The sequence below is a fragment of the Salvelinus fontinalis genome, chromosome 3 (assembly GCF_029448725.1).
Source record: "Salvelinus fontinalis isolate EN_2023a chromosome 3, ASM2944872v1, whole genome shotgun sequence".
Classification (NCBI taxonomy): domain Eukaryota; kingdom Metazoa; phylum Chordata; class Actinopteri; order Salmoniformes; family Salmonidae; genus Salvelinus; species Salvelinus fontinalis.
In genome coordinates, this window is record NC_074667.1 from 29,819,368 (window position 1) to 29,844,543 (window position 25,176).

The 25,176-nt window shown below is 41.9% G+C and overlaps 2 protein-coding genes across 7 annotated transcripts; both read left to right on the top strand.

Annotated features, from left to right (window-relative positions):
* Nucleotides 1-4,790: 4,790 nt before the first annotated feature.
* LOC129843424 (zinc finger CCCH domain-containing protein 11A-like) lies at nt 4,791-22,143 on the top strand. Of its 6 annotated transcripts, none has more exons than XM_055912159.1 (19): nt 4,791-4,899; nt 5,619-5,665; nt 6,450-7,006; nt 9,250-9,376; nt 9,500-9,619; nt 10,045-10,168; nt 10,396-10,578; nt 10,975-11,064; nt 12,968-13,048; nt 13,153-13,260; nt 13,411-13,485; nt 13,860-13,958; nt 17,586-17,648; nt 17,827-18,339; nt 18,467-18,534; nt 18,645-19,224; nt 19,341-19,510; nt 20,041-20,213; nt 20,337-22,143. In XM_055912159.1, the coding sequence occupies exons 4-19, from the start codon at nt 9,323-9,325 to the stop codon at nt 20,563-20,565; spliced, it is 2,730 nt and encodes a 909-aa protein (XP_055768134.1). In that variant the 5' UTR covers nt 4,791-4,899; nt 5,619-5,665; nt 6,450-7,006; nt 9,250-9,322; the 3' UTR covers nt 20,566-22,143. The 6 variants fall into 6 exon arrangements, with proteins under 6 accessions (XP_055768134.1, XP_055768138.1, XP_055768122.1 ...); XM_055912163.1 differs by having other exon boundaries at nt 6,936-7,006; XM_055912147.1 differs by having other exon boundaries at nt 5,619-7,006.
* Nucleotides 22,144-22,569: 426 nt separating this feature from the next.
* On the top strand, nt 22,570-25,173 carry LOC129843464 (zinc finger protein 583-like). Its single transcript, XM_055912195.1, has 2 exons — nt 22,570-22,821; nt 23,742-25,173. The coding sequence occupies exons 1-2, from the start codon at nt 22,596-22,598 to the stop codon at nt 24,641-24,643; spliced, it is 1,128 nt and encodes a 375-aa protein (XP_055768170.1). The 5' UTR covers nt 22,570-22,595; the 3' UTR covers nt 24,644-25,173.
* The last annotated feature ends 3 nt before the right edge of the window (nt 25,174-25,176 follow it).

Sequence of the window (25,176 nt, forward strand, 5' to 3'; positions counted from 1 at the left end):
ACATTTGAATATAAAAATAGATTTTTAGATCAAACAAAACTATGCTACATTTTATCTCTGGAACCCTCAGGATAACAAATCAGAGCAAGATTACTGAATTTCAGTACATTATTTACTTTCAGAGGTGAAAGTATGAAAAGAGCTACCGTGATAAAAGTTTTGTTGTTGTGCACTCTCCTCAAACAATAGCATGGTATTTTTTCATTGTAATAGCTACTGTAAATTGGACACTTCAGTTAGATTAACAAGAATTTAAGCTTTCTGCCCATATAAGACATGTCTATGTCCTGGAAAGTTGGCTGTGACTTACAACATCATTCTAGTTACATTAGCGCACGTTGGCAACAACCATCCCGGTATAGGGACACCGAACACGTAGAAGTTATTACGTGTTACATATCAGTTCGCAAACAATGTAAAAAAAGAAAAAAAAAAAAAAAGATAATTGAGTTAATAAAGCCGCATACAAAGATGTTCTCTTTTTTGCTTTCTTGAGTAAGGCCACTCCAAAATGCAAGTGTTTCAGCCTAGCTCAGTGCTTTCTGTGGTGGTGGGGCAGCCAGCAGAAAATATGGAGCGTAGGGGTTGGTAATGCTCTCTAGTTGCGCTGTGATTGGCTCAGTGTTCCTTCACTCATGGGGACACTACGTCACGGCAAAATCTGTCATAGTGCTGTCATAGACTTAAATTAGAATCGCCCATCCAAGAAGGCTCAAGGTCATTGGCCACAGATAAAATAAGATCAAATCACTTTATATCTACATTAGCTTTGATTGGACTGATCATGTCAACATCATACTTTCAAAATCTTAGCTAGCAAGCGAGGCAAGCAGTCATCATCATGCATCAAGTCAGCAATCTACTGGTAAATCCTTTTCAAGCTTTGTCAAATTAAGAGAAATGATTGATAAAACGTATTGGTGCTCATCAGCCATTGGACATAAATATTACACAACAATTTGGAAATCGCAAATTCAACAATGAGTGCTAAGGTGCCCCGGGGAGACCCATGGGACGGCGTACAATTGGCACAGTATCGTCCGGGTTAGGGGAGTGTTTGGCCGGCCGGGATGTCCTTGTCTCATCGTGCTATAGCGACTCCTTGTGGCGGGCCGGTCGGTCGACTTTGTTCGTCAGTTCAACCGTGTTTTCTCCGACACATTGCTATGGCTTTCTTCCGGGTTGTGTCAATAAGCAGTGCGGTTTGCCTCTCGACATTCGCAGAGTCCGTAGGGGATTGTTAGCGATGAGACAAGATCGTAATGACCAATTGAACATCACAAAAAAGAGGGTAACGCCATGGGCAAGAAAAGTTTGAATACATTGGCCATGCTCTAAATCCAGCATGACTTCTACCATGTTCAAAACAACTGGAAACTCACATCTGGGAAATCTCAGACTTCAGTGAGTCTGAGACAACTGGGAACTAGGATAAAACTAGCTCTGCCTGGGAAAATACAGAAAATAGTTTTGAACGGTCATCCAACTCTGAATTCCAAGTTGGGATTTCGGGCGTCTTTCTAGAGCCCACAAGAAGGACCGCCGTGCCACATTCCTGTTCAAGTGAGCACAGAGTCCAAAAATGTACTGTATGCTGCTGCATAATTTATGTATTTGCCAGGGAGATATGTATACTGTAGCTAAGAAAGTAATACTAAGTGTATGTTGTGTAGTAAGCTGTTAGACCATGTGCCTCTCTAATAATTTGCTCCCTTTTCACCTCATAACTTAGCCTACAGTTCTGACTTGGTGGTGCATATTCAGCCTTTAGCCTGATTTAGAGAAATGTTGTCATTGAATATTGTAAGAGCTTTCATTGTCTGCTTATATGCCCTCTTTTTTATCATACAATTCTGACTTAGTGTACAGGGTGAATACTGTAAGAATGGCCCATGTTCTGAATTCTGTCGCCGTACATTTAACAAGTGTTGAACAAATAGTTATAGTGACTACGTCCATCCTAGCTAGCTCATTAATGTCTTGATCGAAATTACGGATTGCCTCTTATCCGCTCGTTGTCCCTTTATGCCATAGTTTGTATATCTCATTTGTCAGTAGAAACCACATTTGTTTAAGCAAGTCAACCATATCAGCTATGTTATTATTAAAAGGCAGTAAATGAGGCTGAATGAACTGTTTCACTGCCAGACAAGGATCCGCTGATAGCCAGGTGTAGCAGTAGGACTGCTGTTGGGACAGCTTTATGTGGGCGGGAACAGTTAGTCGGCACCGTTTTTTCACCGTTATAGTGTAATTCATGTATTGTTTAGTGCTATGTAGTGGCTTTGCTGTCAATTGAGTTTGCCCCACCAAGATTTACATGCTAAAATAACCACTGGAAACAGCATATATATTGGAGACATTTTCGAAAAATGGCCATAAGTTCAACGGGTGGATTTGTATTTTTTCTAACTTTCTTTATTGCGACAAATGCTTGTGGAAACTGTGTATTTCGAACAAATTATGATTTTGAAGGTGTGGTGTATATGATGTCACCACATAGACCTAACTATAAAGCTCCACTCCATATTTAATTCTAAATGTGTACTGCTTGCTAAATCTATTTTTCAACTATAAAAAAATGATGTTTCTTTGCAGGTTAAGGATTGTCCTGACTTTCAGGAATGCTTGAATTGTTTCGCCTTGCTTTTCTGGTTGGCTGGCAAGTTTCAAAAGCTAATTATTTCAGATCAATAGGAGTGCAAGTTTCACCACTGCACGGACCGTGGTGATATGTTGGCACATGGGAATTATTAGAATATGGCTAATTATTACATTCTATCCACGCTGGCTTTCGCGTGTTACCTGTGACATGAGACAGATCGGTGGGAGGGCGTACAAACTGTCGGAAATGTATTAATGTGCAATTTGCCTAAAAAGGGTAATTGAAACACTTCCACCACTAAATTGTTATTTTACCAACACAAAAGACATATCATCAAATCAAGTTTATTTTATATAGCCCTTCATACATCAGCTAATATCTCGAAGTGCTGTACAGAAACCCAGCCTAAAACCCCAAACAGCAAGCAATGCAGGTGAAGAAGCACGGCGGCTAGGAAAAACTCCCTAGAAAGGCCAAAACCTAGGAAGAAACCTAGAGAGGAACCAGGCTATGAGGGGTGGCCAGTCCTCTTCTGGCTGTGCCGGGTGGAGATTATAACAGAACATGGCCAAAATGTTCAAATGTTCATAAATGACCAGCATGGTCAAATAATAATCAGGAGTAAATGTCAGTTGGCTTTTCATAGCCGATCATTAAGAGTATCTCTACCGCTCCTGCGGTCTCTAGAGAGTTGAAAACAGCAGGTCTGGGACAGGTAGCACGTCCGGTGGACAGGTCAGGGTTCCATATGTTTCATCGACAGGGTTCCATATGTTTTGTCGACATTTGGAAAGTTTACCTACACATGTTCTGTTTTCATCATTTCTTTTTATCTGACATGTACTTTTCTCGCATAAAAAGGTTGGATGGAAACCTGGTTACTGTAGTTTTTTGTTGTTGTTGATGTGATGTCATTACGTCCAGCTGTTTTTTGGACAAGATAATTAGTTAAATGAAAACACACCCTTGAGGCAGTTGATGCTTCTATTTTCTATGCTAACTTTCTAAATGTTGAAAAGAAAATCACTGGACAAGCTACTGAAACATAGCTACTGAAAGCTGTAGAGGACAATGCAGCCATATGTTGAGACTGAAATCTGGCAGGCATGTTTGTAGCAGTATTTGCACAAAGGAGCTACTGAACAATGTACAATAAGATGAAACACATGAGTGAATTATTGACTAGGATTGGGGGAGAAATTAATGAAGTTAAATTAATAGGGAAAAACTGTAAATAAGCTAATCAAGCAATCAATTAATGGAAGATGTTTGTGTCCTGTAATGTTCTTTGCTTGAATGCACTGATTATAAGTCACTGCATATGAAGTGTCTGCTAAAATTACTAATGTAAAAAGGGTGGTCGGTGCAGACCCTCATTCCAAAACAATCCAGACAAACATATATTTGATATGTTGCTTACCTCAGCTACACATGGAATAAACAGATAAAGTATGTCTAGATATTTTTAGGCAAAGAACAGTATACACAATCTCTATTTTTGAGTCTAGCGTACAAGGCATATCGTACATCCCCGTTGTCTTCATACACTAAAAAGCATGTACACATGATGGGCATGATATTCAGCTTGTGATCAGATTGGAAATAAAATCAAATACATTTGGGGGGCATAAATTGTGACAATGCAGTAAGTGACAAGATACTGGTTTCCCCTTTTGTCTGTGGTGACTATTGACTATAGACAAAAAGTAAATAGAATGCACATGCATTTTCCAATAATATCTCAGACTTTATGGAGAAAAAAGTTAGTTTATACATAAACATGATAACATATCATTGTTATTAAAATACACGTGTGATAGTTATGTCTGTAAAGGTCTAACAAGTTCAACTTGAATTGTTCAACTAGCAGGTAGACTGACATAAATCGTGACGTAATATACAGTAAGTGACGTCGAAGATACTGGTTTCCCTTTTGTCTGTGGTGACTATTGACCATAGACAAAAAGTAAATAGAATGTGCATGCATTTTCCAATAAGATCTCAGACTTTATGGATATGGAAAATAAGTTTACTTATTTTTTTTGTCCATAAAGTCAGATCTTATTGAGATCGTATATTAAAATACACACGTGCGTTATAGTTATGTCTGTAAAGCTCCAAAAAGATAACTTTGAATTGTTAATCTCTGATCTAGCATTCGATTTTCTATGTCTATTCTTTGTGTGAGTCTACGCCATTTTGTTCCAGGCTCCAGTGCTGCGCAGCAAGGAACCCGGCGGACGTGTTGTTTCTCTTGTAGTGGGACAAACATTTTAACCTTTTTTGTAATACTGGTAACTAACTCGCTTTATTAAATCATTGTTTTGTCTTGATGTCATTGCATTACTATTTAAGGGTAGATCGTTATTTGGAAGCGAGGTGTAAAACGTCCGAGTTAGCTAGCTAATGTTAGCAACAACGAGTTAGCTCGAGCCTCGTCGCTAACAACCAGGCCACAGAGTTTGGCTAGGCCAAGAAGTATAATGTTAGTTGCTAGCATCGAGGCCTTGTAACCAGAGTCTATACATAGCGGGTAACTAGCTAACGTTAGTTAAATACAATTACCATCCAGTTAATTTTGCCAATGACATAACGGTGACTGAGTTTAACGTTAGTTAGCTAAGAACGGCTAGACATTTCATTTGCAATAACGTACCTAAAATAGCAAGTGACTGTTTCTATTATTTAGCTAACTGTTACTGTAACTAGTTAACGTTAGCCAGGTAACTTGGCTTTGGAGTTTATTCAGCCATTATTTGATCAGGGAGTCTTATGTCAGGGAACCCTGAATGTGAATAACGATTTACATAATACACACGTCAATATAAATACAAGCAGAACGATTTGTTTCTAGTTACCTTAGCTAACGTTAGTCATTTTGATGTGGGGCAAGATGGTTACAAACGCGTGTATCGTAATTTGGAACGTTCTTTTTCTAAATCATTCATATTGTGACGTTAACATGAGTAACGTTAGCTATCTATTAATGTTGCAATGCATTTTGTGTTTTCAGTAACTACCACGTATGAAGATGAAAATCGCATTCGCCCAGTAATTCTGGTAATTCGTCTTGCCAATATATTTAGTGTTTTATAATTTTACGTTTAAATAACGTGTTTTTTTAGCTGTTTAACTGCCTAATTACATTATTCGATATGTCTGTCCTGGATTGTACGATAACAGTGCGGTATGTTACTCATCGAAATTGCAAACCTACATCGAGGCCCTTCAAGTTAACAAGATGTTGTGGGGGCCTCTGGTACAGATGTGTCAAATGTTACAAACAACATACAGTTTAACATTTCATTATTCAAAATGAAATACATAAAATTGCAGCAATGGGTTGATATCCAAACATATGAAGTAGTATGAGCTGATTGAGCTCCCAATAATGGATTACACAATACCCAGTTGTGTAGTCTGTTATAGTCAAATTCAGTTTGACCCATGCTCTACAATGTTTCCCAACTCTTTTCCTCTATCTCCAACATTACATATTTCTGTTGTGTCCCTGGACAAGCACACCTGATATTACTTCTCAACTAATCATCCAGCCATTGCTGAGTTGGAAAGATGTTTTTGTCAGGGGCTACAACAAAATGTGTGCTGTTGGGGATACTCCAGGACCGGAGTTGGGAAACAATGGTTAATCATATGTTATTGTGGATGGTGTTGGCACATCCTTGTCATGTTCTACATTTTCTCTCTTGATGTTGTTAACTACACTTTGGTGAGAAACTGCAGTTCAGATACTGTGTTTGTGTGCAAGTCTCTCTCTGTCCTGTACTCTAACCAATTTCTATTCAGTTCTCCAGGGGAGTGTTTTTGTTTTATTTAAATCTAGGTTAAGAAGCAGCTTCTTGTCCGTTCCTGAAGATCTTTGGATGGGGGATAGAGTTCATTATAAAGAAAGTAGATTCACAGAAGATTTTATGTGAAATTCCCACCACTTTTTTTCCACTCCAGACTTTTTGCCTGCTGGAATCCCTAGAAGCCCCACCCTTACTTATATTTTTCTACAGCATCCTTTATGCCATCCAGTTTAAGAAGAAGTCGAAGATTTTTCTTCCACCCTCTCTTCACCCCATTTTTTTTCTCTTTCAAAACCTCCTTTTTTTTCTCTGGCTGTCTTTTTGGATTCGCTTCTATCTCACATTATTCCCCCCCATTAACAAAAAATAATCAACAAAAAAAAAAGGACGTTCTTGCACCATCCATCTGTAATGCTTAGCAGTCTGGCTGGAAGGAGTCATAAGGGAGGTCATAGGACGACGAGTGTCTCTGGACCTTCCCTTTTTCCTCTTATCTCACGGATCCAGTGTTCCTTCAGGACCTTTGTTGCCACGGAGACACCCTATCAGAAGTGTGTGAGGAAGGGAGGAATCTTCTTAGCCACTACAGGTGAGTTTAGCCCCACAACCCTTTCAAGCAGAGTTTAGTTTCTCTGCAACTTCTACTCTGGGTCATATTCCTGTCGTGGACATTTGAGTAAATGAGTGATAAAAAATATATTGAAAGCAGGTGCTTCTACACAGGTGTGGTTCCTGAATGAATTAAGCAATTAGCATCCCACCATGTTTAGGGCCAGTTGTCCATTATTTTGGCTACCGTGGCTAGAAGAAAAGAGCTGTGACTTTGAAAAGGGGGTCTCAAAGGAGCATAGGGTTTAAAGGGTGTGTTTGTGTCAGTCACCAGATCTCACTCCCCCAAAAAATTACTTTAAAAAAAACACATTTTTTTAACCAGGTAGGCCAGTTGAGAACAAGTTCTCATTTACAACTGCGACCTGGCTAAGATAAAGCAAAGCAATCAGACAAAAACAACACCACAGAGTTACACATGGAATAAACAAATGTACAGTCAATAACACAATGGGGGGGCACAATAGAAAAATCTATATACTGTGTGTGCAAATGTAGTAAGGTTAGGGGGGTAAGGCAATAAATAAGCCTGGTGAAGTAATTACAGTTTAGCCTTAACACTGGAGTGATAGATGTGCAGATGATGATGTGCAAGTAGAGATACTGGGGTGCAAAAATAAATAGCAATTTGGGGAATGGCGTAGTTGGGTGGGCTATTTACAGATTGGGTGTGTACAGGTACAGTGATCGGTAAGCTGATGCTTAAAGTTAGTGATTTTTGCAATTCGTTCCAGTCATTGGCAGCAGAGAACTGTAAGGAAAGCAGGAGTTTTAAGTGTTTTAGGGAGCATTTAACAGTGATGAGGGGTGGTTGTTTGACCGCGGACCCATTACGGACGCAGGCAATGAGGCAGTGATCGCTGAGATCCTGGTTGAAGACAGCAGAGGTGTATTTAGAGGGCAAGTTGGTCAGGATGATATCTATGAGGGTGCCCGTGTTTACGGTTTTGGGGTTGTACCTGGTAGGTTCCTTGATAATTTGTGAGAGATTGAGGGCATCTAGCTTAGATTGTAGGATGGCCGGGATGTTAAGCATATCCCAGTTTAGGTCACCTGACAGTACGAACTCTGAAGATAAATGAGGGGCAATCAATTCGCGTATGGAGTCCAGGGCACAACTGGGGGCTGAGGGGGGTCTATAGCAAGCGGCAACAGTGAGATACTTATTTCTGGAAAGGTGGATTTTGAGAAGAAGAAGCTCGAACTGTTTGGGCACAAACCTGGATAGTGTGACAGAACTCTGCAGTAGATTGCGACCCTGCCCCCTGTGGCAGTTCTATCTTGGCGGAAAATGTTGTAGTTGGGGATGTAGTCTTCAGAATTTTTTATGGCCTTCCTAAGCCAGGATTCAGACACTGTTAGGACATCAGGGTTGTCGGAGTGTGCTAAAGCAGTGAATAAAACAAACTTAGGGAGGAGGCTTCTGATGTTAACATGCATGAAACCAAGGATTTTACAGTTACAGAAGTCAACAAATGATAGTCCCTGGGGGAATAGGTGTGGTACTGGGGTTTGCAGGGCCTGAATTAACCTCTACATCACCAGAGGAGGAGTAGGATAAGGGTACAGCTAAAGGCTGTAAGAACTGGTCGTCTAGTGCGTTGGGAACAGATAATAAAAGGAGCAGATTTCTGGGTTTAATTGAAGGCACAGTGGATTATGGTCATTGTAGTTAATTACCATGTTTTCTGAGCTACACTATGTAGAATGTTGGCCTACTGGAAACTACAACTCCCTTCTACATTGCATAGTTCAGGCTTCATCTGATATATCTTGACAAGAACTGCACATTGAGCTCACAGGAAGAAAAAGACGTAACGAAGTGGAATTCAAATTATTGAACCGATGTCAGTAAATTCGTGCTTTTTAAAAAAAAAAAATGGAGGTTAATCACTCAGCACTAACCACCATCAACAAAACACCAAATGATGTAATTCCTTGTGGAAGAGTGGTGTTTTATCCCTCCAGTAGAGTTCCAGACACTTGTAGAATCTATGCCAAGTCGCATTGACGCTGTTCCGGCTGCTCGTGGTGGCCCAACACCCTATTAATTAAGACACACTTATGTTGGTGTTTCCTTTATTTAGTCAGTTACCTGTATGTCACCATAGTCCTCAAAGAAATTCAAATTCAACTCTGTGGAGTTCTGTTGCCACCACAGTGAAGCAATCAAATCCACTAATGGCAGAGAAATGACCATGGCTTATATTTCACTGTTGCCAGCCCAGGGAGAGTCCTGTTGGCCCTGAAGAGAACATCCCTGACCTGGACGTGAATCCAGTCCACCATCCTGAACATGACTAACCATGGAGATGACTGCTATTTCTTTTACTACTCCAACTGCGCTAAGGTAGGGGTCATAACAAAGAGAAACAAGCACTGTAGCGTTTTCTGTGTTGCTGTGTTTTGGTGGTGTAAATGCAGTTCTCAGATTTAAGTATTAACAAGGTTGTGTTTTTGTCTCCTGGTGTAGGGTGACACTTGCCCCTTCAGACACTGTGAAGCCGCTATGGGCAGTGAGGTCGTTTGCAGCCTGTGGCAGGAGAGCCGCTGTTTCCGACAGGTCTGCAAGTTCCGCCACATGGAGATCAAGGTAACGATTGTGCTCTCTTTTTCAGTAGACCATCTTTGCTCATTATTGCCTCAATTTTGTCACGCAAGCCAAAAAAGTATTTCAGGAATATCCCCTTAAAGCTTTGCATACTCAAGGCTGTGTGTGTCTCGATTTGCCATTAGAGGTGTAGAGAAATACCCTCTCTTAACCTGGGTCGGGGGTTGTGTGCCTCTGGACTTGTCCCCCCGACAAGTCCAGAGGCCATTTAAATCATTTTTTTGGTCTCCTCGCAGTAATACCATATTCTCTAGTTTTTCACCTGGCCATTTTGAGGCAATCAGTCATAGCTTTTAAGGGATGAATTTCACTTTGTTTTTTTAAAGTGAGCTTTCATGAAGACTCATGTTGCAAGACATTATGCTACATTTTCTGACTTGCTCTCTATACCTCTTCCCCTCTTACAGAAAAACAGGAAGGAGATTGCTTGTTACTGGGAGAACCAGCCTGCTGGCTGCCAGAAGCCGCACTGTGCCTTCCACCACGAGAAACCACGCTTAATAGACGGCCAATACGTACCGCCCAACAAAAGTGAGTAGTCGCTCTGAAGAGGCCGATCCTGACCAAGCCACCGTTAACTTACTGATCTTTATCTCCTTAGCATCGCATGGCTCATAAACATGTTATTGACATGATTTTCACTTGACATGGTAGTGTATCAGCAGATGAATAACATATTTGGACTCACTTATGAACCTATTCTTCACCAGAACCAGAGTTTATCCATAGTTTCTGAGCTTGATTGTCTTTTCACTCAGGTTCGGCCCTGAAAGAAGAAGAGGAGCCTCATGAGGATTCTTTGCCTCCTGTCCCCATCCCCAGCCCAGCCAATCCCCAGCTCCGTGGGGTCATTAAGGCAGAGACTCAGGAGAACGTTCCCAGCCCCACTCACCCGCCTGTGGTTATTAACCCGGCAGATGACGAAGATGAGGATGAAGATGGTGAGAAACGTCATATCAAGTTTATTTAAAGTGCAATCTACAAAGGTCGCAACACACTTTACACACATCACTAGAAAGGAAGAGCAAACGTTGTAGAAAGAAACAATAAAAGCAATATAAAATTTGAACAGCATGTAGACCGTAGGGCAAGAAGGAGCTTAGCAATGGAAAGATACAGTGGAAAGATAGACAGCGCAGTCACAGAAAGGAGCTCTTAAAGGGGCAGTTGCGCAGAGACAGTGGAGCAGGTGATTAAAGTGCTAGGTGAAAATTATATTCAATGGTGGAAATGGTATTGATATTTTTGGGTACAGTACAATAGTTTTTTCCCAGAATAATTAGAAAAATGCCATTTGACAAATGGGGGTTTGTGTGTGTGTGTGTGTGTGCGTGCAGATCAGTTGTCAGAGGGGGAGGACAGCAGGTCTGGCTCAGACGGATCCAGAGTGGTCTCTCCCAGGAAGATGGCCGTGGGCTCCACCTCAGGTAAGAAGAGGACAAAGAAACAGAACACATAGTATAGATATCAACATCTTAAACAATGCATGTTTTAACACAGATTTAGTTTGAAACGCTTCAAGGGTAGGGCTCAAACTTCAGTTGACGGCTTCGCTTTTCAGTGCCTCATTGACAAAACAGTGTTGTAATTGAAAGACCTTCCAGGCAGACTGCAGATGTTTTTTTTACCCTCACGTGTTTTGCGCTCTTGCTGCCAGGCGAACTCGCTCATTCCACCAACACTGCAACTCAACCAGCCAGGTGCAGAACTGACTAAGTGCCGCCAAACGTCACATCGATAGCTAAAATGCCGGGCACATGTAGATTCAGTTGAAGAATGAGTATACAACTGGCAAATAGTCGCTTATATATAAGTCCGATTTCAATGTAGTTCAAGGGCTCTGGCTATTAGCTAGGTAGATAGCTTGCTAGAAGGATGAAGTTAGAAGCTAACCTTGAATGGAGCCTGACCTCGGCAGCAGCATTTGACTGAAATTAAGCTAGCTATAATCAAAAGATGGGTTACTATAAGTTCGGATAACAAAATACATTTTTTTTTATAGAGTAGTTAGAGACAGTGGTGAGTGAGGCTGCAATGAATTAGGCAAAGGAGATGCACTTAGATAGGAAGCATTGAAGCAAGCAGGGAAAGAGGTTAGTAGTGCAGGGGTTCCCAAACCTGCGTTCCAGGGCCCATGTGGGGTACCCTAAAATTTAAATAGGGGTCCCCTGATATAATCTTTAATCTTGTCAAACACATGAATAACTTGTTTTTCTTCAAATGTGTATAGAATACATTTTAGAGTCGATTAAGGGCATTTTTCGCTGTCAGAATTCACGTTCATGTGTTGGGAAATCCTGTGGGACCAAAAAATTTGTGAAATAAATAACATTTTAAATATAAAGACAATGTAATACTATGTACACTGAACAAAAATAAACGACACATGCAACAATTTCAAAGATTTTAGAGTTACAGATCATATAAGGAAATCAGTCCTAACTCACCACTTAAGCTATGTAGTGAAACACGTATTATTGAGTAGAAGGTGTAAGGTAATGCATAGTCAGTTACTTTTTTGAGGTTTTGGAGATATACTGTTGTCTGGTGGTGACTAGGAACAATTGCATATAGGATATATTACATTGATGCTTGAATTATTAGTGCTTCGAAAAGCCCACCCGCCCTTCTCCCAACCTGCGGCACCAAAGCTGCCAGTCGGAAGCAAGATGCCTTTTTGATGCTATTAAGTAGTATCTTCCCAAATGCCCAATTAAAAAGTCATCATTAAGCTGGATTTGTCTAGTAATGCAAATGGGAAATGTGTGTTCACCAGTAGACATGTCCCAATTTTCTTCTCATCAGTACTCAAATGACAAAATCATCAGTACTAACACTCATGTATGTATTAAATACGTGGTGAAAATGTATTAACGAGTAGAACTTGCAAGGTAGTGATGAATACGAAGTTCATTTTTTCATGAGGTTGTAGCTATATACTGCCATCTGGTGGCGACTAGAAACAATTGCATAATATGAGCTATTACGAAGTTCTCATTTACAACTCCGACCTGACCAAATTGATGATCTTTGAAAATAAATATTAGTGCTTTAAAAAGTACTTAAGTCCTTGAATTTAAAATACATTAATTCAGGGTTCGTACAGAAAGTGGTATTTTAAATTCAGGATGTAAGACAACAAAATGTGGGAAAAGTCAAGGGGTGTGAATACTTTCTGAAGGCACTGTACCTGGACCACCTATTGAGGTGTTCCTTTTGTTAAGTAAATCAGGTGTTAAATGAGGTGAAAAGGAGACTGGAGTGAACCCATTTTCTTTGAGCGGACCCTATGACCCTCTGTGATTGGCTAACGGTGTTTCTTTGGCACAGATGATTCGCTGGACTTTGGTGTCAGAACCTTGGAGGAGATCAGACTGAGGAAAGCGCTGAAAGCCAGTATGAGGAGAGCTGGTGAGTTCATCCTTCCTCTTACCTCCCAAATACATTTACTATTGCCTTTTGTGTTATTATGCTGTAAATTATGAGGTGTGAGTTTATCAACTGTTATTTGTCAGGTTATCCAGTTCCTGGCCAGAGCTCAGATCAGCGGAACAATGGTGCCAGCGGAGAGAAGGAGAACATGAGATCCTTCATCCGTCCATCTCTCTTTACAGCCAAGGATGGTAAGAATCATTGAACACTGATCTAACTGAGCCTTGTGTATAGATTAACACAAGATCCCAGATTGAATATTGTTGAAGTGAATCGCACGAGTACATATGAACACACACTTGCTACATGACATTTGTAACATATGCTTGCTGCCCCCTCAGACACTGTGGTCTTTGGTGAAGAGACCGTGAGACGCAATGTTGCGGACAGGCTTGGGAAGAGAATAATAGTCAAAGGTAAGTGTTTTCTATTATCTTGTTTATCTATAAAATGTAAGGAAGTCACTGCCAGTCAATGGTATCCTCAAGGTTAGTTTCGGGCCAGTAACCAAAATGTTGCTTGTTCGAATACCGGAGCCGACAAGGTAAAAAAAATCTGTCGCTGTGCCCTTGAGCAAGGCACTTAACCTCAATTGATGCTGGCTGTGACCCCAGTTGGGATATGCAAAAACACATTTCCATGACATTTGTCAAGTCTAAGTGGAAAAATTTAAGCACCCCCAAATAATAATAATTATTGTTACAGAGGTAAATGAACTACAAAATTACACTCGTTGTTGGTGGTACCATTGGTCACCAACACTAAGCTTCTATGACCTCTGACCTTTTAGAAGTTCCTGCCGGGGGTGACCTGCCAATGAAACGCTGTCTGGCCGAGCGCCTCGGGAGGAAAATGGACACGGGTGAAACGGACCTGCCTCCTCAGAAAGGTATGCGAAGGGAAATGACAACCAAATATCCCCAATGGATTGATTTACTTCAGACTATTAGGAATACTAGTTCTTTATTTAGAAAATATAATTGAAATGTCATGTTAGCCTTTTTTCCTCTGTTTGCTGCAGAAAACATTTAGACGTTTTTGGCAATGGAAAACTAAAATTAGTATTTATTGGACAGGTATTAATGGTCCCTTCCGGTTTGTCTTCTGTGCTTGATGAAAATGACCCTGGTTGTACAAATTGAGTTACATTAAGATGGAACTGGGTTGAACCAGGCTATGGCTCGTCGCAAGCGAAACCAGTGAGGGAGGCACACTGCCTGCTCGAATGGAACGGTAATCTGTGCCATTCGGTCAACAATGCAGCGTCGTGTATTGTTCAGAAACAACTCTGTCCTATAAAACATGTTAGAATTTTACAACTATACTGAACAAAAATAAATGCAACATGCAACAATTTCTAAGATTTTACTGAGTTACAGTTCATAGAAGGAAATCAGTCAATTGAAATAAATTAGGCCCTAATTTACTGATTTCACATGACTGCAATGGAAGCAGCCGTGGGTGGGCCTGGGAGGGCACCAATACTCAAAATCAATACGATTTTTGTGCATATGGTACATTTCTGGGATCTTTTATTTCAGCTTATGAAACATGGGACCAACACTTTACATGTTGCGTTTATTTTTGTTCAGTCTAGTTGTCATTTGGAAGGCAGATATTGTTTTCAATTACGTGTGAAAACAGAATCCTATTCATTACTCCACGTGCTTAAAGGTGAACTGCACCCGTTGATTTGGCCTCGTTTTTTGACTTGCTCCTATAGAAATGCTAGCGGCCACGACAGAAGCCAAACGAGTTGAGTTGGGGGTGTCGTTTGATGTGGATGTTTCTTGGGTGTGTCTTTGCCACCACCAAGACACAGATCTGTCAGAACCTTGCCTTCAGCTGTTTCCTCCCACTCAATCACAACAAACTTCCTGCAGGTTGAGTTCAATAACTACAAGCAGATGTATGGTTAAATGCCGGCGCAAGCTTTAAATATTCTATTACCAATGGCAGAGATAGTATATGTTTGTGCATCAGGTACTACCAATGTTAAAGTTGAAGTCTGAACAGGTCAGACTAAACCTACCTAACACAGTGATCAGGCTGGTTCCAGAGCGTGCCCAATTTGACTGGAGCGTTCTAGTAGTGCTCACTTCGAGCTCAGGGCATGCCCGCCCCAGTATGCATTTGTAGGCTACTTGTGTGCTGCTATAGCTACTGTCATGGAGTTTGCTAAATATTTTCATAAAGGAAGTGATTAAACATACAGGTACAAAATCAAGGTGACTTACAAAGATGAGGAGGACCAAAAGCAAGAGAGGTAGTGTGGTGATGTAGTGTCAACAACTAAAAAATCATTGTGCAGTCTGAAAAGACCCAAATCCCAAAAGCATGATAGTGTACTACGTTCACATGCCAACAGAAAGGAACAAGGTGTTTTGCTAGCTGTATGTATCATTGTAGAAAAGTATTTATAAAAAAAAAAAAAAAAAAAAATCTGATCTCTTTAAAAGTTGCACTCATTTCCATTCTATTATCTATACAAAAGGTTATTCTGGATTTTGGTCCATTAGGCCTGACATATCACCTCTTTAAGGAGCTTTCTGATTTGATAGGGTTAATTTGACTAAAAACCTTTAGGCCTACCTATAGAAAAGTTTTAAAACAACTGCATCCCTGTCCAGCCTGGCAAGAGTGGCCAGAAGGATTTTTAGCATCCCCAGTAGCTCTGCAAGTGCAGAGATGGTATTCTCCACTGCTGGCCTGCTCTCCAATGAGCCTGAAACCACAGGCTGGCTAAACGTGTTTCTAAAAGTGAATTCAAAGGCACTGTAGACTGAGCCTAAAGATATTTTTTGTTTATTTAATTCTAAGTAAATCACAGCCTATATGCAATTTATTCACTATAATGATTTAATACAAGAAAATATTGTATTAGCCATAGCTGCATCCAATACATTTTTGTGCCATTAACATGGGTTGCACCTCGGAGGCTGACTGTTTAGTATAAATTCCACTAATTTAAAGTGGCATAGAAAGATGACATTGCTAAAGTGGGCAAATAGTTAGTAGGAAACAACTTTACCATATGTCAAATTTACTTGAGAGAAATGGCAATGTTGCCATTACTATGATTAAGTTTGTCAAAAAATAGTTAGCAATGCTTGATGTTAGCTAGCTGAAATACTGTGGTCCCCTCAATCTTCGTTAGCTGGCTGAACTTATAGTGCATCTAAAGTCAATCTGGCAACATCACAACCATGACAAAGGTTTTGCTACTAGCTTTTCGTCAGCATGCTAGGCTAGATAATGCTATAGCAGCCCATTGGATTCCATTAAAATGTGACGTCTAGCATTGAGGTGAGTAGCTACCAGAACTGTTGTTGATTCCAATGGGCTGTTATAGCATTAGCTAGCCTAGCATGCTGACAAAAACTAGCAGTCATTAAAAACTTGCAGTCTTTCAAGCTTCTTGATTTGTAAGTTCAGGTAATGGGATAATTAGGAGTATGCTGCCATCTCCCATACCTGAATTGAGGCACGTTTTCCAAGTCGTATCTCACGCAGCTCTGCACTGTTCTGGTCGTGGCATAGCTACGTTCCGACTAGAGAGAATGTAATGAAGGTCTCGTCTGTTTCTGGCTAGGTAGCTAGCTAGGTAACGTCAACTATGCTAGCGATGATAATGATTGTCTAAATATACATAACCAGCAGTATGGTCTAGCTAACATTATACTCACCATCTTTGGAGACCAACAAGCTTCAACCACTTATTCCGCATGGTATGGTACTAGGGTCCTTCAGCAGGGCATGCAAACTAGTCATAGTCAATCTGTATAGGGCTATTCATTCTCAAACGGCAGTGATCCTTTTAACGTGCTAGGGGCGATGAAACAACGGAGTCCCATTCAATGAAGGAGCGATTTGTATGTGGAGCTTGGCAAAGGGGGCCATGAATTGTTGACATAATTGTAATTCAAACCCAACCTTAACTTGTGAGACTGACAAATCATCCCATTTACACTTTGTAGTCAATTTTGAGACGAGATTAAATGTTTGACTCGTATCGATGCCATTTTCAAAGGGATTAGTTGTTTTTTTTAGGGGAAGTGGCTCTTTAACCTAGGTCACTTTTAGAACGGGGCACCTGGGGTGTATTCATTATGCCAATTCTGTTGAAAAATATTTTTTAAATGGAAGTAAACAAAATAGGGAGGGACCTACCTGAATTTGTCCAACAAACTTATTTTACTGTTTGGACTAATGATTACACCCCTGGCTCACACCTGGGAGGCAGCCTGCTTCCAAATCAATGAAATCAGCACTAACCAGGTTCACCTGGGGCATACCCAGGGCATTAATTGAATCGCATCATTGGTTCAAGTCCCTGATTAGTGGTTAAGCAGAATCAGGTGTCTGTTCTGGAACGAAGGAATCCACGTTAGATTCCCTCTAGAACCATCTGTGCCACAGGAGATGCATAATTGTTCGATACTAAGTAAAAGCGTTGTTTAAAGTAATTGTCATTGATAATTTGGATTCATTTCATGTTTTTTTTTTTAACCCTTAGCTCTGAAACCTGTCAGGGATAGATTGGGATTACCTGTTGAACCCACTACTGCCTCTGAATCAGGTAAAATCATTAACTCGCCTCCTCTCACAATTAACATATGTCCTGCAAAAAGAGCGTTGGGTGGCTCATACAATCTTCATTAGAAACAATTATCTTAACAGTATACAATTATTTTTGTTTGTATATGTTGAATGAAATGTATTATTGTTTGTTTTTTAATCTCTAACCTCTCCCTCAGCTGAGAGCAACAGTGAGAATACAGCACCTGAAATAATCCGCATCAAAACCCTGGAGGAAATCAGGCAGGAGAAGTTGGCCAAGTCCCAAGGACAAGCTCCGGGGGACCACCCTCTCCCTTTAACTCCTGGTACCAGCAAGGTCTCAAAGAGAGGCACCACTGGCAAACCTGCAGCCAGCCACGTGAAGACCTTCTCAGAGATCCTCCACGCCAAGAGAAAGCTGGAGGAGGACCAGCAGCAAGGCCCCAGCCTCAGAAAGGCCAAGCAGGAGGCTATGGAAGCATCTCCAGGGAACTCCCAGGGACCAACTGAGCCAGCCATGCCCAGCCGGGGCACACCTCCTGGAGGTGGAGTTAAGGTGAAGACCCTGGAGGAGATTCGCAGAGAGAAGGCAGCCAAGATGCAGGCCCGGGGACAGGAGGCGTCCAATGGAAAAATCCCAGGCTCAGCCTCTGGAGAGGGAGGCACCAAGAAGCCCCTGGGACTGCGCATCAACAAAGCAGCTTCTTCTGGTAAGGAGTTTATTATTGATATAAACCTTTTAGAATTGCTCATAGTAATTTACATTGTAAGGTGGCTTGACCCAACTAGCTGCAGTGTTTTGTATAATTCTAAGACATTCTTTTGTTGTCCTGACAGCTGCCAGCACTACCACCCAGAAAACATCTGAGGTGACCGAGAAGACGGAGTCTTCTGTTGCTAGTGAGGTAAGAATTGTGTCCTGTGTCCTTCTGTATGAATACTGTACATCCAAATATGTAGTTATACTCAATCAGCTTTGTTAGTCACTGAATGTCACTATTCCTCTGGTCCTTAGGCGAGCCCTGCTAACGGTAGGAGCGATGCTGTGTCCGGTGACAGTGTGAAGGTGAAGACCTTTGAGGAGATCATGCGTGAGAAGAGGCTCCGCAGGCAACAGCTGCAGGAAGAGCAGGCCTCGTCCACCAGCCAACCAGAGGGCTCTGCCGAGGCAGACTCTTTCCCAAAACAGGTCACAGGCCCCGCCCTCCAGCGGGAGAAGAGGGTGCGTGTGAGCCCCCCTGCCGCCTCCTCTCCCCCCTCAATCACCCTGGAGGCACCTGCCCAGGCACCCAAAGCCCCCCTTCGCCAGCGCATCACCCTCAAACCCAAGGCTGCCTCTCCTTTGCCCTGCGCCACCTCCCCCAAGCAGGGGTCTCCACTGAGGCAGGCAGAGGCAGATTCCCCTTCACTCAGCCCCAGGAGTTCCAGCACTGCCCCAGGCAAGAGGAAGAGAGGCTCCCCAGGAGGTTCCAGTCCCCCAAAGCAGGCTGCCTTAGCAGCAGCGGCCTCCCCTGGGCCCTCTGTGAAAGGTTTTCCGATTGAGAAGGCTCAGGATGGAGCCCAGAAGTCCCCTGGGCAAGCTACTGAAGCTAAAGGTATATGCCTCCAGAGAGAAATCCTCTCACAAGCTCTCTTCTACACTTCTCTAGAAAGCCTATGCAAAGATCAACTCCAAAGTATTAGTCTGACATCCTGTGTGCTGTTGTTGCAGTGAGGCCCAAGCTGAACGTGAGGCCTTCTGTGATGAAGCTGGCTGCCCAGGTGAAACCAGCCCAGAAAAGAACATCAGCTAGATCTGCTGTCGCTGCAGTCAAACCTCTCAATAGCACCTATGCAGTGCAGGAGGAGCCACTGCAGGAGCTGCCCTGCAAACGGAGAGAGGTATGTCTCAACTCGCTCTCTCAGGCTGGTCACTAGAAACACACGTTGATTTTGGATGTTTGGAAAGATCCTGAGAAGGGCAATATATGCAGTCGTTGGCGCTCACAACAAAATACATATATATTTATACACACACACACTGGGCTCAAACTCACAACGTTCAGAACCAGAGCGCTCTGCTCAGACCACTGCACCTCAACAATTCTAAATTGTCCAGCAAGCAGGGAGAGTACTTGACTAGTTTAGTGTTATGCTTTCCCAAAAACCATAGCCCTAACCTTAACCACTCTGAATAAATACCTAAACTCCTTTGTTTTTGTTTTAAGCCTGTAACCATGCATAATTAACCCTGTAACCACGTTGAATTAATTGGTCAAAAATGGCCTATTGTCCAATTTTCGTCAAATTCCTAAGTGAAACAGAGTAAGATGCTCTCTCAGCATAGTAGGGGTTCCTTTTGTGATGATATGGAGATGTACTTTGTACAACCACTGTTATTGTAACTTGTGTTAACTATGTGTTCTCTCCAGGTGTCCTCTACTTCCTCCAGTGTTAAGGTGCAGATGAGCCCTGTGGTCTCCAGGAGACCACCCTCCATCCCGGGCCCTGGCCTCAGCTCCAGCCCCCTGGGAGAGGAGTTCCAGGCGGTCCCTGTCAACCAACACAGCCCAGCCATCACCACAGCAGCCCCAGTCCCACAGAGGTAACACTGGCAAACTGCTCTGCGGTTACAACTCACCCGTATACTGTCATATGGTTAAACCTAGCATAAAGCCAAACATCAATGGGTAAATGAGCTTTAACTCTGTTCCCCTCTCCTCTCCAGCTCTGTGGTGAATACACCCATCCAGCCCAAGCCCCGGCGGCCCAGCGTTGCGATGTCTCGCTCGGCCACAACAGCCCCTTCCGCTAGCTCCTCAACCTCCGCCATGGACGAATTCGACGAGTTGATGAACGAGTTCACAGATGACCGTCTGGACGATGACTTGGAGCTGGATCCAGGCAAGGGAGAGGATGACTACCTGCTGGAGCTGTCTGAGATGATCGACAGCTAGACTGGCCTACCTGATACCCCGTACATGACCCTTGACCAACGCCTATGTTAATGTCACCTGATACCCTGTTCACGGCCCCTGACCGACCCTTGACCTAAAGTAACTCCTACATTCATGAACACCAATATAATTTCAAATGATCACCAGAACTAAACACCAGTTGAACGTCAACCTACTACCAGAGCAACTTGCTGGGTATCACCTATCACTGCCATAGAGGGTTGATTTGACAGATGTCTTCATTGATTTGGGGAGGATATATGTATTTGTTACTGATTCCCAACCACCACTGTCTATCAGCCCATGTCATCGGAGTAGACTAAGGTTGCTACAGTATGTCAGAGGGGACTGGTGGGCTTATTTTATTTTTCTTCAATTAAAACACATTGTATTTTATGTTTTAGATGGTATTGTTTTTACTCTTTACTTTTTAATTCATGGTTACCTTTTTTTGTCCTGGAAAAACAATCCTTCATGCGTTTTAATTTCTGCACCTTTTATTATTATTTGATTACAGTGCTAGTGATATACTCATGTCATGATTTTATCTTTGTTCATTTATGTTCTTTCTTTGTCCCGGAAGAGAACATGAAAAAGCAACCATTTGGTTGCAGAATTACATTTAAAAAATATCTAACATCCTCAGGTAATTCCCCATCTTGCATTTTAAGGACAAAAGCATGTTGTTTTGCCTGTCACCTATGGATGTTAAGTCATTGTTGCAGAAAGAGTGAATTTGTGTACTGTGTATGCCTAGACTGCTTTAAATGGAGTAACAGTAACTACACATTCTACTGCACTTAAAATAGTTAACCTGCTTTGCCTCCTGTATCTGTCATGTCCCACATCTACTGACTATAACTCATGTACAAAGTTTTTGTTCTAGTTTTGGACTGATCACGGTAAATGTGGAACTGTTGGAACGGATGAAGTTGGATTTGAGGTTAATTGAATAAGCGTGGAACGATGGTTTTAAGTATGAAATTAAGGTGTGTACTCTTTTTGGCTGTGAAAGTTAGCTTCTGTAAGACAAAACAGAAGAGCTAACTCACTGAAATATGTCAATTTTTTAATACACCCACCATGCTCCTCTGTTTCTGCTCCTAGTGCATTTTTGGTCCAAAAAATGTGTTCGGACCACATTTTAACCTATCCAATTTATCTGACCATGACCCACTCAAAACAGTTGAATATGAAACATTATTCCTTTCACTGTTCAACATCCAGCCTGTTTGCTATTGAACTTTTGTTACAAATTGTTTTTTGCTCTTAAAATGTGAAAAAGCAGCTTCTCAGGGAGTACTTATTTGCTGTCTGAGTTTGAACCTATTTGTACTGTTCATACACAATGTTACAATTCAACAGACGATTTCCATTTTTCTCTGCTAGCATGTGGCATTTTGTTGTCTGAGTACCTCCTGTTCCATGTTGACTGTGATCAGATTATATCTGCTGATCAGTTTTACGATCTGGCGCGAGGAGCCTGTTGTGTATCTGTACCTGCTTGGGCCTGTCCTGATATTCATGATCTAAATCTCTAAAGGGTGTTGAAACTAAATAAAAATGCTTTTATGAAAATTTGCTTTCATCCAGGCTGTTTATTCCAGATGTCGCACAAAGAGGAGACATTCAAAGACATGTTGATCTTATTGAGAAAGTGTTTCTGTTATAGCTACATTTGGAAAACTGAGTGCCGTGGAGGTCATGTTTCAGTTCATTATGTCAGTGGTTCTCAAACCTCTCCTTGGGGACACCCCAGACAAGCCCTGAAATAACTCAATCAAGGGCTTGATGATTGATTCACTTTTGAATCCGGTGTGCTAGCTGTGGAATAGTTAAAATATATGGAATAGCTAGGATTCCCTGAGCGGTTTGAGAACCCCTACTAGACAAATCTGGAGAAGTGCCCTATTTGATTTTATTAAAAAATTTCAATACACACATGATGCTCTTTAGTTCGGTCAGAGCTATCAGAGCGGAAACAAAGATCACAATCATCGTCACTTCCGTGAAACTGGACGTAAACAAAGATGGTGGATTGTGAAAATACTACTCACACAGAAAACAAAATGAAAAAATTGGAATTGTTGAATATATTTCTCACCGAGAGATTAACCACGGCTGCCAATGAGATATTTGGGGCTGTGAAGGGTACGATAGTTGAGTACCAGACAGAAATCGTTCGTTCCAAGGAGGAGAACAATCATCTCCGAAAGCTGCTGGATATCGCTGTTCAGCGCGTTCTACTTCAAAAAGGTATAGTAGCTAGTTAGCTAAATGAACGCTAGGTTACCAACCTATTTTTATTTCTCAAAATGGGGGAATTGGTTGTTGTTGGACTCAATTAATCTATAGAAAATACATTACCAGAATTTCATTATACGTTATTGCTAAGTATTTGAGGAAATTAAAAGCCCAGTACGTTAGATACCGACCCTACCATTACGCTTGTTTACACTGAGCTGCACTGGGGTCTGAACGCATTCATTGTTACATTACGGGTGCGTTCGTAAATTCACTCTATCTACTCCGATTTAAGAGCACCCTCGTCTGAGTGTACCAGAGGGCAGAATAACTGATGAATTTACGAACGCCCTACACCCGTTGAATAGGTCTGATGTCAGTAAACATAGCATAATTAAATTGTTGCCAGCAGCACAGTTAGTCACCAATGTTCTGGATAACATGAAAATAGCCAAACCAGCTCTGCTAGGGTGAGTAAAATGGTCAGAGTGGGGTGTTCTCTCATTATGTGTCTGGAAGTAGCTAGCCAGTTAGCTTGACTGCGTTGAGGTCAGAGAGCTCGGATCAACCTTACTCCTTGGCTAGAGCGTCCGGTGTGCGCTCTGAATGCTCCGTGAGCTAACAGCAGAGACTTGTATAAACCTTGCTGTCTGTGTCTGACATTTGCAACATTGTTTCAATATTTAAATTCGATCTCCAGATGTCCCATAATAATGAACGTGTCAGAAGTCGGGATGAGACAGACAGACAGGCAGGCAGCTTTTCTCAGCCATATATCAGAATCATTTTTATGGATATATACAAAGAACTATCAATAGAAAACTGGTAGTTTGCCGTCTTTCCAGCTTCAGTTGGAATTGATTGTGTATGCTGTGTTGTTCGCTGAAATAGAATTGCCTTTACCAGACTTTCTTAATTTCTTTTCCCTCTAGACTGTCATACTATCCATCTCACCGAAGATGCATCTTCACCTGAGCAGCAGCATCGTGAGCAGGCGTGGACCCCCGGTCTAGGCCAGGAGGACCCAGAACCCACACAGATTAAAGAGGAACAGGAGCTCAGAAACAGTCCAGAGGACGAGCAGCTTCAAGGGCTGGAGTCTGAAACCAAAGGAGAATCCATATATACGCCTTCTTTTTTGAAAAGTAACTGTGATCAGGACCCACCTCAGCCTTCACATCTTCCCCAAACTGTGAACAACAGAGAAGGAGACTCTTTTGCCAGAACCATATCTAATAAGCATATCAAAATAGAGAATGAAGGAGAAGGCTACAGCACATTAGAACCAACCAGTGACTTACAGCACGTCTTCACCGTGAATTCAGACTGTCTTGCAGCTCGGAGTGAAAACAGTGCCCAACCCAATATCAACAATAGAATTCAGAGAGGACTCTCAGAATATGAGGCCCCACAGCCACAGGGAACATATGAAAGAGAAAGTATTGGTCTACACATACACGTTAGAGACCAGAACACCACCAAGCTGCCTCAACAAAGATCCCCCTATCAAGCCCAAGGTATACAGAGAGTGTATCCTTGCCGGGAGTGTGGGAAGTGCTTCAATTTCTCTTGTCAGTTAGAAGTCCACATGCGATGGCACAGCAAGGAAAGACCATTCAGCTGCTCTGTGTGCCGAAAAAGCTTCACCACCATCAGCCTGTTGAGGAGACACCACCGCATTCACACTGGAGAGAAACCCTACCGCTGTCACATCTGTGGGAAATGTTTCAATCAGTCGGCTCACCTGAACACCCACTTTAAAATTCACCCAGGGGAGAGACCACACAGCTGGAAAATGGCTCAGTCAAAACGTGGGGCTGGGCTGGATGATTAGCCTATTAGGGTCTTGCCATAGTTATCCTTATCCCTAATGATAATAATAAATGGGACTTTAAGCACCTTTCAAAAACCATAAGAACACTGCACACCAAAGAGTATAAAACAAGACAATAAAATGAATAAAAGCTACTTATCTTAGGCTAGGGCTGAGTAAGGGTGAGCTAAGCTTAGGTGAATGCAAGACTAAACAAGTAGGCTTTGATATTGTTTTTGAAAATGGTGATGGAGTCTGAATTGCAGGTGGCTTGGGGGGGAGAGACTTCCAGAGTTTGGGGGCAGCGGTGCTAAATGCTTTTTTAGCAACCAAGAAATGGCGGAGCGATTTCTGCATAGTGCATCTTTAACTGTTTTAATAAATAATTGGTCTGTTTCAAGTCAGGATGACTATTTGTGCAATCTTCTACCATCCAGGCAGCAGCAATATGTGTGGGTGTAGTACCATGTCAAGTATGTACTGTGGTGGCGTCTTCTGTATATAAGAATCTCACTTTTACACTATTCGTACTATTACCAAAAGTCCTACCCAAT